General features: G+C 48.2%; 1 protein-coding gene across 1 annotated transcript in view; it reads right to left on the bottom strand.

Moving 5' to 3' along the window:
* MS4A14 (membrane spanning 4-domains A14) overlaps positions 1-15733 on the bottom strand; it is a 28017-nt gene extending 12284 nt beyond the window's left edge. The window contains exons 1-4 of the mRNA XM_068988097.1: positions 15596-15733; positions 12133-12261; positions 6140-6289; positions 1721-1819 (exon numbers count right to left, since the gene is read on the bottom strand). Of these exons, the coding sequence (XP_068844198.1) occupies positions 1721-1819; positions 6140-6289; positions 12133-12261; positions 15596-15733 (516 nt within the window). The remainder of the gene's footprint in view (positions 1-1720; positions 1820-6139; positions 6290-12132; positions 12262-15595) is intronic.
* Between the last annotated feature and the right edge of the window lie 3088 nt (positions 15734-18821).

The raw sequence follows: 18821 nt of genomic DNA, 5'->3' as shown, positions 1-18821 counted from the left end.
TGTGGCAATAAAAACAAACAAGCCCTCTCCCTGAGAAATCCCAGAGGAAAAGGGAGCATCTGATTTCGAGAGTTCATGCATTAAGATTTAGATACAAAATAAACCTCAAGGTCTACAAAGAAACAGGAAAATGCAGTTTACTCAGGGGTGGTGGCTGTTCAGCCACTAAGCTGTGTCCGACTCTTCCAACCCTGTGGACTGTGGCCTGCCAGGCTCCTCTGCCTGTGGGAGTCTCCAAGCAAGAATACTGGAGTGGGTTGCCAGTTCCTTCTGCAGGGATCTTCCCAACCCAGGGATCAAAGCCCGGCATCCTGCCTTGCAGGTGGATGAACTCCTTACTGACTGAGCTAACAAAATAAATGAGCAGAAACTGTACCTGAGGAAGCCCAGACTTCAGAGACACTAGACAAAGACTTCAAAGCAACTCCAAGGCCCTGAAAGAGCTGAAGAAAATCACGTGCACACACAGCAAAATGATATATGGACAAAATGAAGATATAAATAGATATGAATTATAAAACAGAACCAAAATAATTCTTAGAGCTGAGAAACTTAATAAAAACGCACACCAGAGGGGTTCAGAAGTTGATCTGAGCAGGCAGGAGAAACAACCAATGAACCTGAAGATAGGACGATTGAAATTATTGGGTCTGAGGAACAGAAAGAGGAAATAGTTAAGAGAAGCGAACAGTGCCTACGGGACCCGTGAGCCATGAGCAAGTGGACCAACACACGCGTCGCTGAGATCTCGGAAGAGAAGGAGAAAGAGGCAAAAATAATATTCAGCGAAACAGCGACTGAAAATTTACCAAATCTGGTGAAGAATATTTGTCTACAAATCTAAGCAGCTCAATGAACTTCAAACAGGATAAATTCAAAGGGACACACACCAAAGCACATTGCAATTAAATCGTCGAAAGCCAAAGGCAGAGAATCTTTGAAACAGCAAAAGTGCCTCATCACATATGAGGAAGCTGCAATTAGATGATTAATTTCTTTCATATGTGAAATAAAGATGCTTTAATAACTTAAGTAAGATTAAGTTGTGTTAGGTGATTATAGCAATAACTAGCACAGTGAACATTCAATAAATGTAAGCTACAGTGATTATTACAAATACTATTGGTATCACTAGGGCTTCCTGGCGGCTTAGAGGGTAAAGCATCTGCTTGCCATCCGGGAGACCTGGGTTCGATCCCTGGGTCGGGAAGATCCCCTGGAGAAAGAAATGGCACCCCACTCCAGTACTCCTGCCTGGAAAATCCCATGGGCAGAGGAGCCTGGTGGGCTGCAGTCCATGGGGTCACAAAGCGTCGGCCACGGCTGAGTGACAACACATCACACTGGTATCATTTAAACGGTTTCTTCCTCTCTGTCGAGGGGGTTGTTTCACAGAGCTTTATGGCCCAGGTATAAGCGCCTCATGTCTCAACAATATGAGTCCCCACTTAGTCTTGTTTTTCATATATGTGGACAGGGAGATAAGGAGTTATGTCTGAACAGGCATGACTGTGGATGCAGATAGAGGAGTAGAAAGCAACATGGTTTGCCTCCAAGCGTGGAGTGAACCACCAGCTGTAAGGTTTTCCCTCCTTGATCTTCCTGAACTTAGAAATTGTAATTCAGCCCCTGAGAATAGAGCTCTGCTCACTTAATAGGCTAGAGGTCACCTTGACGTGTCCCAGTAGGAATCCATACTCACAAACATCACTGAACTCACCTCGTTTGAATTTGCCCAGCAGTTGCTTCTAAAGGAGGCGATGGTCACAGCGATGCTGAGCTCTGCTATGCTGATGATCAGTAAGACCGACAAGATTCCCTGTAAATAATGAAGATAAGTATACGGCATTTGGAATGAAAGCCATACCATTTTAAAGATACAAACCAAGGCCCAGCTACACGGTGTGACCAAGCCTGGGGCCCATGTTGTAGACGCATCTGGAACCGTCAGTGATTGAACGCTTTCATCCCATGGATAGTGAGCTCCAGTGCCGTAGAGGCCCCAGACAGCCATCTCGGATGGGTGAGACAGGAGGGGAGAAAAGCGAGAACAGATACGTCCCTTAGTGTCCATCACTCAGTCCCCGGCAATAGTTGCCGTGCGGGCCTCGCGCTCTTTTCTTTCCTAAGGCAGCTGTATACGCACACTGTTAATGTGAAGCTTCCCAGTTATGTGTTCACTTCTGTGAACCAAATGGAACACACTTTGGGCTTGGCGTAGCCTGCAGATTGCCATTTTGCGCACTCTGCTTTAAGGTGATGTTTAGTTGCCTTCAAGCAGGGAGAAGTGGCCGGGAACAGCATGGTGTCCAAAAAGTTGAGCCTTTGGGAACAAGAAGAGCTGACTGCAGTTGGGTCCAATGTTACACACTTAGCCGTGGACAAGAGTCTGTCTCAATTTTTATTTCCCTGCAACACAGCCAAAAGTTTGAATATTCTCCTTTTTCTTTTTCTTTTTTTTTTCCAGAAAACCACAATATATGCAGTGGAAAGGCTAACCACTCCAGTATTCTGGCCTGGAGAATTCCATGGACTGTATAGTTCACGGGGTCGCAAAGAGTTGGACGCGACTGAGTGACTTTCACTTTCACTGTGAATTTACCGGTTCAGCTGGTGAACAAGATGGTCTGACCTTGGTCTTTGTGGAACTTCCATCATTGTAAGGGAGGCAGACAGTGACAAATAATTAGGCAATTATTTGCTTCACTAAATTATGATAAGTTCTATGAAAAACACTGGGGGCAAGGCACTACTATTGATATAACAGACCTGCCCTGGGATGGGAGGAGGTGTGACCAGGAAGGACACCCTTAAAGACATGATGTTTGAGCTTACAGAATGAGGAGGAGTGCAGCGGGTGGGTGGGAAAAGATAGGTGCTGGGCTGAGGAATATTGGAAGAAAGAAAAAGTAGTCTAGAAAACTAGAAAATTCTAGAGGTGGAGGGGGGTGCAAGCAGTGAGGATAAAGGCCTGGAATAACGCTAGAAAGTTAGGCCAGAGAGACATGTTAGAGTCTTACAAACCTTTTAAAACTTGGGTCTAAATTCTGTGTTTAACAGGAAGCCACGCCTGAAGCGACTTAGCAGCAGCAGCAGCATTGAGTAACTCTGCTTAGGTGTGCATTTTAAGCGACAACTGTAGCTGCAATGTAGACAATGGGCTGGTGTTTGGGGCAGAAGTCAGTCCAAGAGACGTGTAAAGCCCACTGTTCCTGGACCTTTTTAGTTTGTTTTCGACCTTTGGGTTGTGTTCAACAAGGGATTGTGGAGTGATGAACATAGGAGGTCTTGGAACAGAGTCTCCTAGATTCTGGATGCAGGGGCTGGCTAATCCTCTGATGTACATCTGTGCCGGGCAGGAGCAGGGTTCTGTTCATCTGGGGATTTAACCTCAGAAGACAGTTTCTTCCCGGTGTTTGTTAACGTCATGCACAGTGGTGGCCTCCTGGCTACCAGGAAAAGGGATACGGCTAATAATGGAGCGCTACTTTCTTGGTCCAATCAGGATTTTGCCTCTTACGTTGTTTTCTGACTTTCCTTAGTAACCGTTTATGAGTCTAATTCTGTAATTTATTTCGGAACATATCAGAGTGTACTAGGCTCACTTTAATGGGTAATCGTGAGGATGAAACGAGACCTTGTATTCAGTAACTGACAGCTGTTTTCCTTCTTTATCAGAGGAGACAGTTTCCCATGTTCCCACTTCATTTCTCTCCACCCAAGTCAAATCTCATTAGCATTTAAAGACAAAAGCCTTCAATATTTGACTGATTGGAATTGAATGAAAGCCCAAGATTTGCTTAGAGAGTAGAAATAAAGGCCTTTTGGAATTGCTGACATGCATAAAAATAATGTCATTGAATACTTATCAGATTAATACTTAAAATAGCCCCTATGGTTTTCTGGTAAAGAAAATATGGTTCATCTCTTGTAATGTGTAAAACTCTCTATATAATGATTTATGCTCTAAAATTATTTTTAAAAACACTTTATTAAGTGCCTTAGACACTTTCTCCAACTATATTTAGCATTAACTGAGCAAACTTTTTCATGCAAAGATGGGCTCGATAAAGGACAGAAATGATGGGGACCTAACAGAAGCAGAAGATATTAAGAAGAGGTGGCAAGAATACACAGAAGAACTGTACAAAAAAGGTCTTCACAATCAAGATAATCACGATGGTGTGATCACTCGTCTAGAGCCAGACATCCTGGAATGTGAAGTCAAGTGGGCCTTAGGAAGCATCACTACGAACAAAGCTAGTGGAGGTGATGGAATTTCAGCTGAGCTGTTTCAAATCCTGAAAGATGATGTTGTGAAAGTACCGCACTCAATATGCCAGCAAATTTGGAAAACTCAGCAGTGGCCACAGGACTGGAAAAGGTCAGTTTTCATTCCAATCCCAAAGAAAGGCAATGACAAAGAATGCTCAAACTACTGCACAATTGCACTCATCTCACACGCTAGTAAAGTAATGCTCAAAATTCTCCAAGCCAGGCTTCAGCAATACGTGAACTGTGAACTTCCAGATGTTCAAGCTGGTTTTTGAAGAGGCAGAGGAACCAGAGATCAAATTTCCAACATCCGCTGGATCACTGAAAAAGCAAGAGAGTTCCAGAAAAACATCAATTTCTGGTTTATTGACTATGCCAAAGCCTTTGACTGTGTGGATCACAATAAACTGTGGAAAATTCTGAAAGAGATGGGAATACCAGACCACCTGACCTGCCTCTTGAGAAACCTATTTTCAGGTCAGGAAGCAACAGTTAGAATTGGACATAGAACAACAGACTGGTTCCAAATAGGAAAAAGAGTACGTCAAGGCTGTATATTGTCACCCTGCTTATTTAAATTCTAGGCAGAGTACATCATGAGAAATGCTGGACTGGAAGAAACACAAGCTGGAATCAAGATTGCCAGGAGAAATATCAATAACCTCAGATATGCAGATGACACCACCCTTATGGCAGAAAGTGAAGAGGAACTAAAAAGCCTCTTGATGAAAGTGAAAGAGGAGAGTGAAAAAGTTGGCTTAAAGCTCAACATTTAGAAAACGAAGATCATGGCATCTGGTCCCATCACTTAATAGGAAATAGATGGGGAAACAGTAGAAACAGTGTCAGACTTTACCTTCTGGGCTCCAGAATCACTGCAGATGGTGATTGCAGCCATGAAATTAAAAGATGCTTACTCCTTGGAAGGAAAGTTATGACCAACTTAGATAGTATATTCAAAAGCAGAGACATTACTTTGCCAACAAAGGTCCGTCTAGTCAAGGCTATGGTTTTTCCTGTGGTCATGTATGGATGTGAGAGTTGGACTGTGAAGAAGGCTGAGCGCTGAAGAATTGATGCTTTTGAACTGTGGTGTTGGAGAAGACTCTTGAGGGTCCCTTGGACTGCAAGGAGATCCAACCAGTCCATTCGGAAGGAGATCAGGTGTGGGATTTCTTTGGAAGGAATGATGCTAAAGCTGAAACTCCAGTACTTTGGCCACCTTATGTGAAGAGTTGACTCATTGGAAAAGACTGTGATGCTGGGAGGGATTGGGGCAGGAGGAGAAGGGGACGACAGAGGATGAGATGGCTGGATGGCATCACCGACTCGATGGACGTGAGTCTGACTGAACTCCGGGAGTTGGTGATGGACAGGGAGGCCTGGCATGCTGGGATTCATGGGGTCGCAAACAGTCGGACATAACTGAATGACTGAACTGAACTGAGCAAACTTTTTAGATCATTCTATTCCTTAATGAGACTGATGAGGTAAAATTGAATCCAAGCCCCGTCGATGCTGATAGGACGAGCTGGAGCCTACTGGCCCCTCGCACCGCGCCTAGTCACGCTCTTGTGTAAGTGATCGTCACAGCACACCAGTGGGCGATCTTACTGTCTTCATTTTTCAAATGAGGAAAATGGAGGCTTGGAGAAGACACAATACTAGGCTAAGGACACAAGCTTATAATTGAGAAAACCAGGAGTCAAATCCAGACTCTGTGGCTCTTGAGTCTCACTGGCTCTTCTCAACAGTGAGCTCAAATGCTGAGGCAGCCTCGATTATAGGAGCTACGTGTCGACGCATCACGAAGATTGCTCACACAAGTCGATACAGATTCATCGCCCAGAATGAAACCACTTACATTGTAGAGGACTCTGCCTATCACACATAGTCCTTCAAGGGAAGGCCCTTGGCAGTACTTGTGTTGGTATCTGTAGCTGATGATGGTGAAAATGATTCCAGCCACTGAGACCAGGGAGCTGATAACATTCAAGCCCATGACACCTTGTCCCTGGAAAATAGTTTTAAAAATAACAACAAAATAAATAAACACTTTGAAAGAATTTCCTCGTGCTTTTATCTTTCCAGATAACCCTCAGGAAGGAGTTGCTCCATCAGTATCCTGAATTCATCAAAGTCATAAGCCAGGCCAAGTTTTAGAATGAGCCAGGGAGCGAAGAACGGAGAAGGCAATGGCGCCCCACTCCAGTGCTCTCGCCTGGAGAATCCCATGGACAGAGGAGCCTGGTGGGCTGCAGTCCATGGGGTTGCTAAGAGTTGGACACGACTGAGCGCGTTCACTTTCACTTTTCACTTTCATGCATTGGAGAAGGAAATGGCAACCCACTCCAATGTTCTTGCCTGGAGAATCCTAGGGACGGGGGAGTCTGGGGGGCCGCCGTTTATGGAGTCGCACAGAGTCAGACCGACTGAAGCGACTCAGCAGCAGCGGCAGCAGCAGGGAGCTGAGGAAGCAATCCGGGAAAACAGGGGCGCTCCGTGGTTGTGCATATTCAGCTGGGTCCGACTCTTTGCAGCCCCATGGACTGTAGCCCACCAGACTCCTCTGTCCGTGGGAGTTTTCCAGGCAATGGTACCGGAATGGGTTGCTATTTCCTACTGCAGGGCATCCTCCTGACCCAGGGATCGAACCTGCATCTCTTCTGCCTCCTGCAGTGGCAGGTGGATTCTTCGCCACCGCGCCATCTAGAAAGCCCCTGGGGTGCTCTGTGGTTAATGCTAAAGAAAACGCTCCTTCTATCATAATGTGTCATCTTTCAGAATCTATAAGCAAAACTGTGCGTTAGCGAATATCTTGGCCTTGTAATTAGAACTGATTTTTCAGACCTAGCGAACTAGGACTCTATACACATCAACAGATCTCTTGTAATTTCCATTTCTGCTTTTACGAGTGAGAGTGGTGTCACCTAACCATAGGGCATATCTGCTTGTTTATTTGAATAGATATTTCAAGTAGGTCAGCTACGTGTCAGGTGCTGCATTAAGCCCGTGATTCACAAAGGTAAACACGGAAGATGAGGTCCTGCCTTCACGCGGCTTACATCACCCCCTCGAGGATTCAAGCCGTAAGCAGCCAAATCAATAACATCTTTACAGATGGCAACGAACTTGGGCTGAGATTTAATGGTTTCCTTCCTTTTGCTCTCACTTTTTGAACCTCCAAGCTATTAAAAGTTCAGATAGCCCCACCAATTTCTTATCCCCTTTACTTCCCTTTTTTTTTTTTAGTTTAGTTTTGTTATATAACTCTTGAGTTCCTTTGAAGGAAGAGAGGTGTTATTCATTACCTAATCCCAGCATGGATAGTCCTCTTTTAAAAGAGAAACAGAAAAGTCTCACATCTCAGTTCCATGGATGGTTACTATACTCGACTGTGTCACGATGCTGGGGTGGGAAGTGCAGCGATACAGTTAGACATTCACACACCCTCTCCTATCCGGGAGGACTTGTGACTCTCTGTGGCATAACTTGGAAACACACCTATGATTTTAATGTTTGCCCCAAACACAGATCTTTTTCTGCCCACAGGGATTTTGGCAGAAAATACCCAGGGGCACACGGATATACCGTCTCGTTCAGCCCTAAGTCTTTTGGTCCCTTCAAGGCTCTGTTTTGGCTCCCAGAGGACATTTCATGGACTAACACCTCTAGCTCAACAACCCCTCGGGTGTATTCTGCTTCACAGTTTACAAAGAGCGTGCACAGCCTTAGTCTCCTCTCCTCCTCATGACAGTTTTGCGATGTCGGCAAACCCCCTTTTATCCCCACGTCACAGGTGAGTGGGATGCTGGGGTCAGATCGTACACTGCCCAGGTTAGCGCTGCTGTCCCGTGACGCAGGCCTGCCTTATCCTCGGCACACTCCTCAGCTCCAAAAGGAAGGCAGTGCAGAGAGGAGCATGAGAGTTGGGGCTCCATCTGCACTGTCTGCATCTGTCTCCACAGGCAGAGACGCCTAGAAGCCCCTGTGGTTTGTAGCTCTCTCTAGGGGAGATTGGCAGAGGACCAGAAAGAAAGAGTGAAAATGGCTTTGAGAGAAGGTCTGCTTCTCCAGGGCCTTAAAAAAATCAGACTGGTTAGAAGGCATGTAAACATTTAAGTATCATTCTGTCTTATATGTGGTGTCTTATTAAATCCTCAAAATAATCCTGCAGATTTGACACGGCGATGAGTAGTGGCCTGGATTCAGCCCTAGAACAATCAGCATCAGTGCCAGACTCTTTCCTGCGACTTTGGGCAGACCCCAAAGAGAAGGTCTGCCGTCGCTGGGGTGTGTGTGTGTGTGTACGCACTCAGTCACTCAGTCACGTCTGACTCCTGTGACCCTATGGGCTGCTGGTGAGGTTCCTCCGTCCATGGGATTCTCCAGGCAAGAATACTGGAGCGGGCTGCCATTTCCTCCTCCAGGGGACCTTCCCGACCCAGGGCTTGAACCCACATCCCCTGTACCGGCAGGCGGATTCTCTACCACTGGGCCACCCAGGGAGCCCGTTGTTGGGGTGGGGGTGTCATAACTGGCATCCTGGGATCGATTTTGGTTACAGTAGTTTTTATACACCTTAACACAATAAATATTTGGAGCCAGATACCGTTTTTTTTCTTTTACTATCCTTTGTATTTTAAAATGTTTAGAAACCTCCCCGGTCTCTACCCACTGGATGACAGCAGTACTCCTCACCCTACCAGCCCTGCTTGTGACAATCAGAAATGTCCTCAGCACGGGACTTCCCTGGCGGTTCAGTGGTTAGGCCTGCACCCTTCCACCGCAGCGGGTGTGGGTTCCACCCCTGGTCAGGAACTAAAATCCTGCGCTCTGTGCTTGGCAGCCAGGAAAAAAAAAGTGTCTTCAGGCGTTGTCTAATACTCCTGGGGGTGGAGCTGGGGGAGGCACAAAAGTACCCCCAGCTAAGCACTGCTGAGCTAGAGGAACGTAGGGTGGTCTTTAATAAGCAGCCCCTTTGGTTGATTTGGCCAAGGCAGTGGCACCCGGGGAAGGGTGCACGGCTCATGCTGGCTGCCAGATAGCAGGGGCCTGAACTGCACACTTGGCGCACAAAGACTTTCCTGGAAGGCCGTTTACTACCCGGGGCTTTCTGCCCAAAGGTGGTCTAAAAGAAGCAGACAGTTTCGAGCTGCACAGAAGTCTCGCGGTGACTTACCACGCACTTGTCATTGCTGCTGGTTCCTGTGAGGCACCCTGTGACAGCGAACTGTGAAGGAGGAAAGAGGAGCGTCAGCAGCGGTCATGTGTGTGACTGCCCTGCAGGATGACTTCCCCCGGAGACTGTATCGTGACCGACATGTCTGTGACCCTCCCAGACCCTTCCGTGTCTGGTCTCTTCCGTCAGGAAAGGACACTGGGCCCTGACGTAAGCCCCGTGCCGGCCGTGCTTGGCACTCAACAAGGGCTCTGCCAGAGTAAGGTCCAGAAGGTACCCCCCCGCTGGGCTCCAAAGGAAAGACAGTCTTGGGCTCAGTGAAGGTGAGCCCAAGAGCAGTGAAGGTGAGCTCTGTCTGCTCTGAGTGAGTGCGGGGCCTGGAATCTAGTGTTATCTCACCCACTTATTTATATGAAACACAAAGGGCCTAGCTGGCGTTTAGCAGCTCAGTCATGTCCGACTCTTTGGGACTCCATGGACTGTAGCCCGCCAGGCTCCTCTCTCCACGGGATTCTCCAGGCCAGAGTATTGGATGGGTTGCCACTTCCTTCTCCAGGGGATCTTCCCAACCCAGGGATTGAGTGAATGTCTCCTGGAGAAGGCATCAGAGGATGAGATGGCTGGATGGCATCACCGATGCAGTGGATGTGAACTTGGGCAAACTGCAGGAGATAGTGAGGGCCCGGGAGGCCTGGCGTGCCGCAGTCCATGGGGTCACAAAGAGTCGGACATGACTGGGCGGCTGAACAACAGCAACTTCCGCATTGCAGGTGGAGCCTTTACCACTGAGCTCCCGGGAAGCGCAGAGAGCTTCGAACCACAGAGAAACAATGAGACCCGTGTCCCCCAGGGTGGGGTCCAATAATGAGAACCTCTGCGATAGGAACTGGTTCTCCACTTTGGGGATATTGGGCCTTGGAGTCAAGGACCTTGAGAAGACATGTAGGGATCGGAATGTCACCTCTGGTACCTCCTTCGGCTTCACCTCCCAGCTCGGCTCACCGATCGGGCTATCTCTACTTCCAGGTCATTCCTGAAGCCGTGCACCTTTATCTTTGCTGCTGCCCAGAGAGTTCTGGAATCCTGCAGCCTCCTCCCAGCTGACTCTGCCAGATCTGCCCTTATCATCCTTGGGCTCATTACCCACTCAGGGGACATAATATCTTAGCGATAACAAGTCTTCAGATCTTGCTAACCTTGCTCTAGTATTAAAGCTCCACATTCTTTTTACGGCCACAAGGATCGGCCCGACCTGGTTCCAGTCTACATTTTTGGCCTCGTTTTATGCCACTGCAAAGACTATTGGTCTCCTTTCTGTTGCTCTTGCCCACATCCAGGCCGCAGCTCATGCTTCACTGTTGCCGAGAGCGAGCTCTCTCTCTGCTTTATGCGGTGAACATCTGTGTGCAGGGCACTTCCTTGACCTCCCAGCACAGGCGAGTTTCCCATTAAATCTTCACCTGACACCCGGAACTCCTCAGTGTGTGCAGCGCGAGTGTGATAACGAGCCTGCGGAGCTACTGCCACTTTCCATTTAGAGCCTGCCTGTGAGATGCCGAGCCCCGTCTATTCCTAAGAGCAGTTCATCACTTCTCTCAGAGAAGGCCTTGTCCTCCAGTACCCTGAGCACCCAGGACCCTCCTGCAGATGTAGGATGGGTGCTCAGTAAATAACTTTTCAGTGAAGAGTGGAGTTTTAAAAAGTAATGTGCCCGACCCTCATTGTCATTCACGCGTGCCGATCACACATTATCACACCGGGAATGTCCTCTCGTGACGTGGGGAAGTGAGGACCTGGTCTGCCTGGCTCTCTGTATGTGCGCTTTGAAAGTCGTGTTCTGTCTGATGTTATTGACATTTTGGAAATGAAAGCCAGCAGTACTACTAGGTGTCTCAGAGAAGGTGTGGAGTGTTTATGCTCATCAAAAGCGGACAGGGCTTTAACAGGGACAGTTGTCTCATTTCCTCATTCTTTCGTCCATCTGGTCCCTGAGCGATTCATTCATTTGCGCCTGCTATGCAGCCAGCATGATTCTGAGGTCTGAGAATGTAACTACTAAAACAGACAGCATTCTTGCCCTCTTGGGGCTGCAGGTTTTAATGGCGGAAGCTCTGGGGAGTCTACCCTTGAAGATGATGGCATAAGATTAGGAACCAAAGCTGTGGGGATGGGGATATTGCTCTGTACTAGGAATTATGTTTATGGTTCTTTTAATAACTGGATGAATGACATTCATAAAACTGTCTCTGGGCATAATGAAGCAGTTGAACCATAATAATGTATTAAAATTCTCCTTAAGCTTTGAGAGGCTGTGATTGTGAGTGTTAGCCAGGCAGGCTTAAATTACTACCTGCTCCTGAATTCCATTTTCTTATTTGCAAAGGGAAAAGTACGATATTTGCCCGTCTCATCTCCCAGGCTGGTAGTGAGGAGCAAGTGACGTTCCATACACTCGAGGGCTGGGACCCTTTTCAACACGGTACACCTACGAGCGGTTGTCACCATGACGGTGGTGGTACTGCCGAGACCCAAATGGAATCACCTCTTTTCCCGGGGAGGGGATTGGCTACCTGGTCTCCTCGGGGCCCACCTGCATGGGGTTCATTGCCTCAGGACTGGCGTCAGTTCAGACCAGTCTTTATGGTAATTCCTCCAAAGCTCCTAACAGTACTCACAATAAATGCTCCCCAGAATGGATATCCTGTCAAGAAAACCAGGGGGAATCTTTGGGCAAAGTGGAAGTAGTTCAATGCAAATATAGCTCCGATGCCGGCAATGATCAGGGCAAGCAGGACCTGGGCAGCCTGTGAAGAGAAGAATGGGCCGGTGAGGCCACGCGTGCCCGGGCTCTCTGGAGCCTCCCAGGCGCCTAGGCATCGCCTCTAGAACGGCGCGCCCCTCCGCCTGCGTGCCTTCCCCTCCTGCTCACCCACCACTCGGGTGTTCAGGAGGCCCAGCGGCCTTCCTCCCCTCGCTCGCCTGTGTCCGCGTCCGAATCCTTCCTGCTCACGCTTCCCTGCTGACAGTGTCTCTGGGGTTATCGGTCCGTCTTGCATCTCCCGAGTTTGAGCATGTGTCTGACTCTCCCTCTAAATTTGAGGTCCCTGCCTTTTCGGCACCAGGGACCAGTTTCGTGGAAGAGAGTTAGTTCTTCCACAGCCGGGCTGGGTAGGGGGTGGGGGAGTGGGGAGTCCGGTTGGGGGTCGTTCTCGAAAGAGGCGTGAAACCTCGGTCCCTCACAGGCGCGGTTCACAGTCGCCCGCACACTCTGATGAGACTCGAGCGCTGCTGCTGACCTGACAGGTGGTGCCCTGAGCAAGGGGGCTGCTGGACACAGGTGAAGCTTCGCCTGCCCGCTGGCCTGGGGCTCACTGCCTGCTCTGCGGCCGGTTCCTCGCAGATGACGGGCTGCTACAGACCCCTGCCCTAGACGGCAAGCTTCTCGGGGACGCCGATTCCAAACTACTCACCCTGACATTTTTTCCCCTTCTGTAGAACCAGCCTCCTGTTACCATCCTCACCCCAACACACACACACGCACACTCATTTTCCACATTAAATATAGCCTTTGAGAATTATGGCAACCACTCCAGTCCTCTTGCCTGGAAAATCCAATGGACAGAGGAGCCTGGTGGGCTACAGTCCATGGGGTCGCAAACAGTCAGACACGACTGAGCAACTTCACTTTCACTTTCTTTTCTTTCTTTCTGTTTTGAGAATTATAGCCTCAGTCTAGCACTCTGAAAGTATATGAAGTTCCCTGAGCCGGAGCAGAGGAGTTGGGGTGAGGTTATGAGTGCCGAAGAATTGATGCGTTTGAACTGTGGTGTTGGAGGAGGCTCTTGAGAGTCCCTTGGACTGCAAGGAGATCCAACCAGTCCATTCTGAAGGAGATCAGCCCTGGGATTTCTTTGGAGGGAATGATGCTAAAGCTGAAACTCCAGTACTTTGGCCATCTCATGAGAAGAGTTGACTCACTGGAAAAAACTCTGATGCTGAGGGGGATTGGGGGCAAGGGGAGAAGGGGACGACCGAGGATGAGATGGCTGGATGGCATCAGGGACTCGATGGATGTGAGTCTAAGTGAACTCCGGGAGTTGGTGATGGACAGGGAGGCCTGGCGTGCTGCAATTCATGGGGTCGCAAAGAGTCGGACATGACTGAGTGACTGAACTGAACTGAACTGAACTATGTCTCACCTCTTGATGCGAAGGCCTGTCCAGAGCCAAGAGTGACCCCGTGGGCCCCTCAGCCCATTAGGGGGCGCAGGGAGAGGGGTGGTCCCCGGGGGTCTGCGGCTTTCCTCAGCGCAGAGCGTCTCCATTCCCACTCTGGCGTCTGGGTTCCCCCAGGCCACACCTCTGTGGCCCTGGGTCACAGCTGCCCTGTAGTGTTCTGATTCTTGCACTAAGGATGGGGGCTGTGCACACAACTTTGCTCTATTTATGACAGATTGTGTGTGTGTGTGTGTGTGTGTGTGTGCGTATCAACGCTGCAGCTCACTATGAGCTTTGAGGGTGGTTTTGAAATAGCTCCCAGTGCCTGCAGGAACAGAAAGGCGATGTTCAACTTCACCTCCAAAGGCTTTCAGCTCTGCGAGAGGTGCTCCCACAGCCCAAGGTCGCTGCTTTAATAAGATATTGAGAAAAGTGGCACCAGTTTCCTCCATCCCCCTTGCTGGGATTCAAAGATGATCACTAGCTCCTCCTGAAACAGGCCTGGGATTTCCTCAGTTAGTGGTCTTATTCGTGACAGTTGAGCATTCTATTTCTCAGAGTTAAATAAGCCCTCAGAAGCATTGCTGAGACATGAGCAAACCCTGCATGTTTCTAAACAGAACTTTATTTCCCTTGTTGATCAAAAGGTAGGGACGTTTTGTGACAACCTAGAGGAGTGGGAGGGGGTTTCAGGAGGGAGGGGACACGTGTGCACGAAAGGCTGATTCGTGTTGATGTATGGCAGTGAAAGTGAAAGCAGCGCAGTCGTGTCCGACTCTTTCCAACCCCACAGACTATACACTCCATGGGATTCTCCAGGCCAGAACACTGGAGCGGGTAGCCATTCCCTTCTCCAGGGGATCTTCCCAACCCAGAGATCAAACTCAGGTCTTCTGCATTGCAGGATGTATGGCAGAGGCTGGCACAATATTGTAGAGCAATTATCCTTCAATTAAAAATAAATAAATACTTTGTCAACAAAGGTCTGTCTAGTCAAGGCTATGGTTTTTCCATTGGTCATGTATGGTTTTGAGAGTTGGACTATAAAGAAAGCTGAGCACCGAAGAATTGATGCTTTTGAACTGTGGTGTTGGAGAAGACTCTTAAGAGTCCCATGGACTGCAAGGTGACCTAACCAGTCCATCGTAAAGGAGATCAGTCCTGAATATTCGTTGGAAGGACTGATGCTAAAGCTGAAGCTCCAAAACTTTGGCCACCTGATCCAAAGAGCTGACTCATTTGAAAAGACCCTGATACTGGGAAAGATTGAAGGTGGGAGGAGAAGGGGACAACAGAGGATGAGATGGTTGGATGGCACCACTGACTCAATGGACATGGGTTTGGGTGGACTCTGGGAGTTGGTGATAGACAGGGAGGCCTGGTGTGCTGCAGTTCACGGGGTCGCAAAGAGTCAGACACGACTGAGCGACTGAACTGAACTGAAATAATCTGTAAAATGTAGGGAAGTGGTCCTGTAGGCTGCATGTTAGCTCTTCCACTGAGTATCCGATTATATGTACATGCTCGTGACTTAGAAGGCTGCAGGGACTTCTCTGATGGCTCACTGGTGAAGACTCTGCCTTGCAATGCAGGGGATGCAGGTCCAGTCCCTGGTCAGGGAATTAAGATCCCACTTGCCAAAGAGCAGCTAAACCCACGAGCCACGACTAAAGAGTCCGTGCGCCGCAAAGAGATCCGCCTCCTGAAACTAGGGCCCAAGGCAGCCAAACAGTGCCAAGTAAACGAATAAACAGACAGGACGTCTCTCTTCTAAAGAACATAAAAAAGAAGGGTGTATTTTACATGACAGACGAGGGGAAACTGAGGGCATCAATGTCCTTTCTGAAAAGCGTCTCTGCAAACATACTTGGAATAACACAGTCTCCTTTCCAAGAAGACCCATGCGTGGGAATGGACTTACCCCCAAGACTTTCGGCTCTCCCTTCAGGAATTCCAGCAGAGAGCTATGAGGTCCATAGGGAAGTGCGGTCAGCACAGTCTCATTTGGCTGCACATTGATGACGTGGGTTGATCTTTTGACCTCAGATGACGATTCCATGATTCAGTGGCAAAACTCTATGAAACAAACTGGGTGAGTAACCACTGCAGCCAAAATCATGGTCCTCCCTCAGTCTCACAGGGAGGCCTTGGCAATGAGCCCTCAGCCATCACCCAGCACCAGAACCACAGAACCGCAGTCATTGCGTCACAGAGTCCCAGAATTCTAGAGCACCTTCTTCTTCCTGGTGAAGGAGCCAGTCATCCAGAAGACTCGCTTCAGTGTCCACTCGTTTGTAAACAGGTGGTCAGCATGAAATAAATAGGTGTCCCAGCAAATCCCAGTGCCTATGTCCATGGGCTAGAGAGGAGCTCAATGATGAAATGCCCACGACATTCCTGGCACTGTGGAAGGGGTTCTGTTTAAACAAGAATCACATTGATTCTTTTAACGTTTCTACACACTGAAAATGAGGTACAGAAGGTTAAATTGTTCAAGGCCACATGCCGAGGGGCAGGGAAGGAGTCAGATTCTGCCTGTCGTCTCCAAAATCTGCATCAGCCACGCTGCCGCCCTCTTTCGAAAGGAGTTTCCCACTTGTATTGGCTAATTGCCTCACTGCTGTTTAACCACATTTCTTTCCAGCATGAAAATCAGTACATAAAGCTGTTGGACCAGATGTAGCTGCCACTTTCATAGAGTGTAATTCTAGCTTTTAGAAAGACAGGTAAGATGAAGTCAAGCAAGAGTCTTCCTGGTTAAAGCTATGCAAATGCAATTAAAACAATATAAAATTCTGTATGGAATTTTGCTTTCCACGTCTGTGTGTGCGTGTGTGAAAGTCACTCAGTTGTGTCTGACTCTTTGCAACCCCATGGACTGTAGCCTTCCAGGCGCCTCTGTCTGTGGAATTCTCCAGGCCAGAATACTGCAGTGGGTAGCCATTCCCTTCTCCAGGGGGTCTTCCCAACCCAGAGATCGAAGCCAGGTCTCCCGCATTGCAGGCGGATTCTTCACCATCTGAGTCACCAGGGAAGCCCAGTGTAGGGCTGTCGTGAGAATTAAATGAGATAATCTACACAGCACATTTTTTAAGTGTTGGTATTATCACCATTGTAGTGACGAGCAGATGGATTGTGGGAGAGAAAGGGTGTCTGAATCTAGTGCTGTGCTTAGTTGCTCAGTCGTGTCTGACTCTTTGTGACCCCATGGACTGTAGCCCGCCAGGGTCCTCGTCCATGTGGATTTTCGCTGAAAGGATACTGGATTGGGTTGCCATGCCCTCCACCAGGGATCTTCCCAACCCAGGGATCGAACCCAGGTTTCCCGCATTGCAGGCAGCTTCTTTACCATCTGAGCCACCAGAGAAGCCCCCTTTTTTATTTTAATTTTTAAAAAATGTTTATTCATCTTCTCACTTTATCTCTGGCTGTGCTGGATCTCTCCTCTGCTGCGGTGAGTGGGAGCTCTCTCTAGCTGCGGTGAACGGGCTTCTCACTGCGATGCTTCTCTTCTTGTGGGGCACCAGCTCTCGAGCCAACAGGCTTCAGCAGCTGCGGCTCCCGGGCTCCGGGGCTGTGGCACGTGGGCTCAGTTGTTCCGTGTGGCATGTGGGATCTTCCTGGATCAGAGATTGAGCTCGCGTCTCCTGCTTTGGCAGGTGGATTCTTTACCAATGAGCCACCAGGGAAGGCCTGCTTTCCGTGTTACTCCTTGCTATTCTTATATTTGTTATGATTTTAACAGTTAAACCATAAAGCAAATAGTTTCACAAAACCTCCCATAATGTTCAAATATTACCTTGAGTGTTTCCTAGTTTGTGGCAACCATGCATTGCAGGGCTCCTTAACCTTGACATTGCTGGCAATCGGGGCCTGAAGACTCTTTGCCTTAGAAAGTTGTTCTGTGCATTGTAGCATCTCCCGGGGCTGGAGATCAGAGGATGCCTTCAGTTCCTTGCCTATTCAGCGAGGCTGCTAACTTACTTTAGCAAGGAGACTCTCACTGGAGTTGGCTAAGATCAGAAGGATCAGAGAGTTTGTGATAAGGATCTGAGTGTGTGTGACTCAACCAGTGATTTTGGGTTAAGTTTCTGAGGAAGACGCATTTTTAGAAAATCAGGGCTGAGAACTTGGACGTCTAATATGTATGACAAATATCTGCAGTGTCTTCTTGGTCTTGGTTGAAACCTTTCACACCTTTTCTTACCACAAGTTTCTTAGATCTTCCCTTCAGTGATTCTTGCTAATTGGTTTCCCAAACTGAATGTGGTTATGAAGCAAAAAGTAAGGAGCCAAGACGCACTCCCAAATTTCTGACTTTAGAAACTCAGTGGACGGTCAGTCCCGTTCCGAAAGACAACCAGGCTGGGGTGAGGGTTTGGATGAGAGGTTAGCAATGAAAGGTGAGATGTCCTCACCAATCCTCCCATCGGTTTGCTGCCGGGGTCCAGCCCGGGTGGATCCAGGGAATTTGAAGGGTGGACGGAGTCGGCGAGGACAACTTATTTATTTATTAATAAAAGATTAGATTAGGAAGAAATAGTGTAGTAGGAAGATTAAGTGGAGAGAAGAGGCTGATTAACTTGGGTTACGTGGAAAACCAATAAAGTTCCAGACAAGGAGCTTACACCGTCTACGGTAGGCCACCGGCGCCCGTTTGAATATCGGAGAGTGCCCCGCCCTGGGCTTTCTCCTTACGGATCTTAAAAGCCAAGTAAGTAGACATAGTGAGCCTCCACGTCCCAGATGGGAATTCAGCCTGAAATTAGAGTAAAGAGGAGACACGGGGGAAACCAGTCCAGCGACTGGCTCTCCTTCTATTGTCCTTCAAGGCCTTTTATACTTTTGATTATACATAGAGATCAATGGATAATACAAAATCATGTAAAGTTAGCAGCCCAGACTCTTTCTGTATATCTTTTTGTATACAAAAGGTCTCAGGTGATTACATTATCTTCTGGCCAAGAGGCTTGTTAACACTTTTTGGCTCTCTTCCTTAATGAATGTTAATCTCGTTTCCCCTGAAGTGTTTTTCTTTAATCTGCATCTCCTTAAAGCGCTAAAGTTACATCTCTATGGAATAAAGGTGCAGTGGGTTATAACAAAGAAGGTACTTAACTCAAAGATCTAATGTTGCTAATACCAGG

This window comes from Capricornis sumatraensis, chromosome 16 (genome assembly GCF_032405125.1).
Source record: "Capricornis sumatraensis isolate serow.1 chromosome 16, serow.2, whole genome shotgun sequence".
Taxonomy (NCBI): domain Eukaryota; kingdom Metazoa; phylum Chordata; class Mammalia; order Artiodactyla; family Bovidae; genus Capricornis; species Capricornis sumatraensis.
Note: the sequence above shows the minus strand (reverse complement) of the source record. Positions and strands in the feature narration are given on the sequence as shown.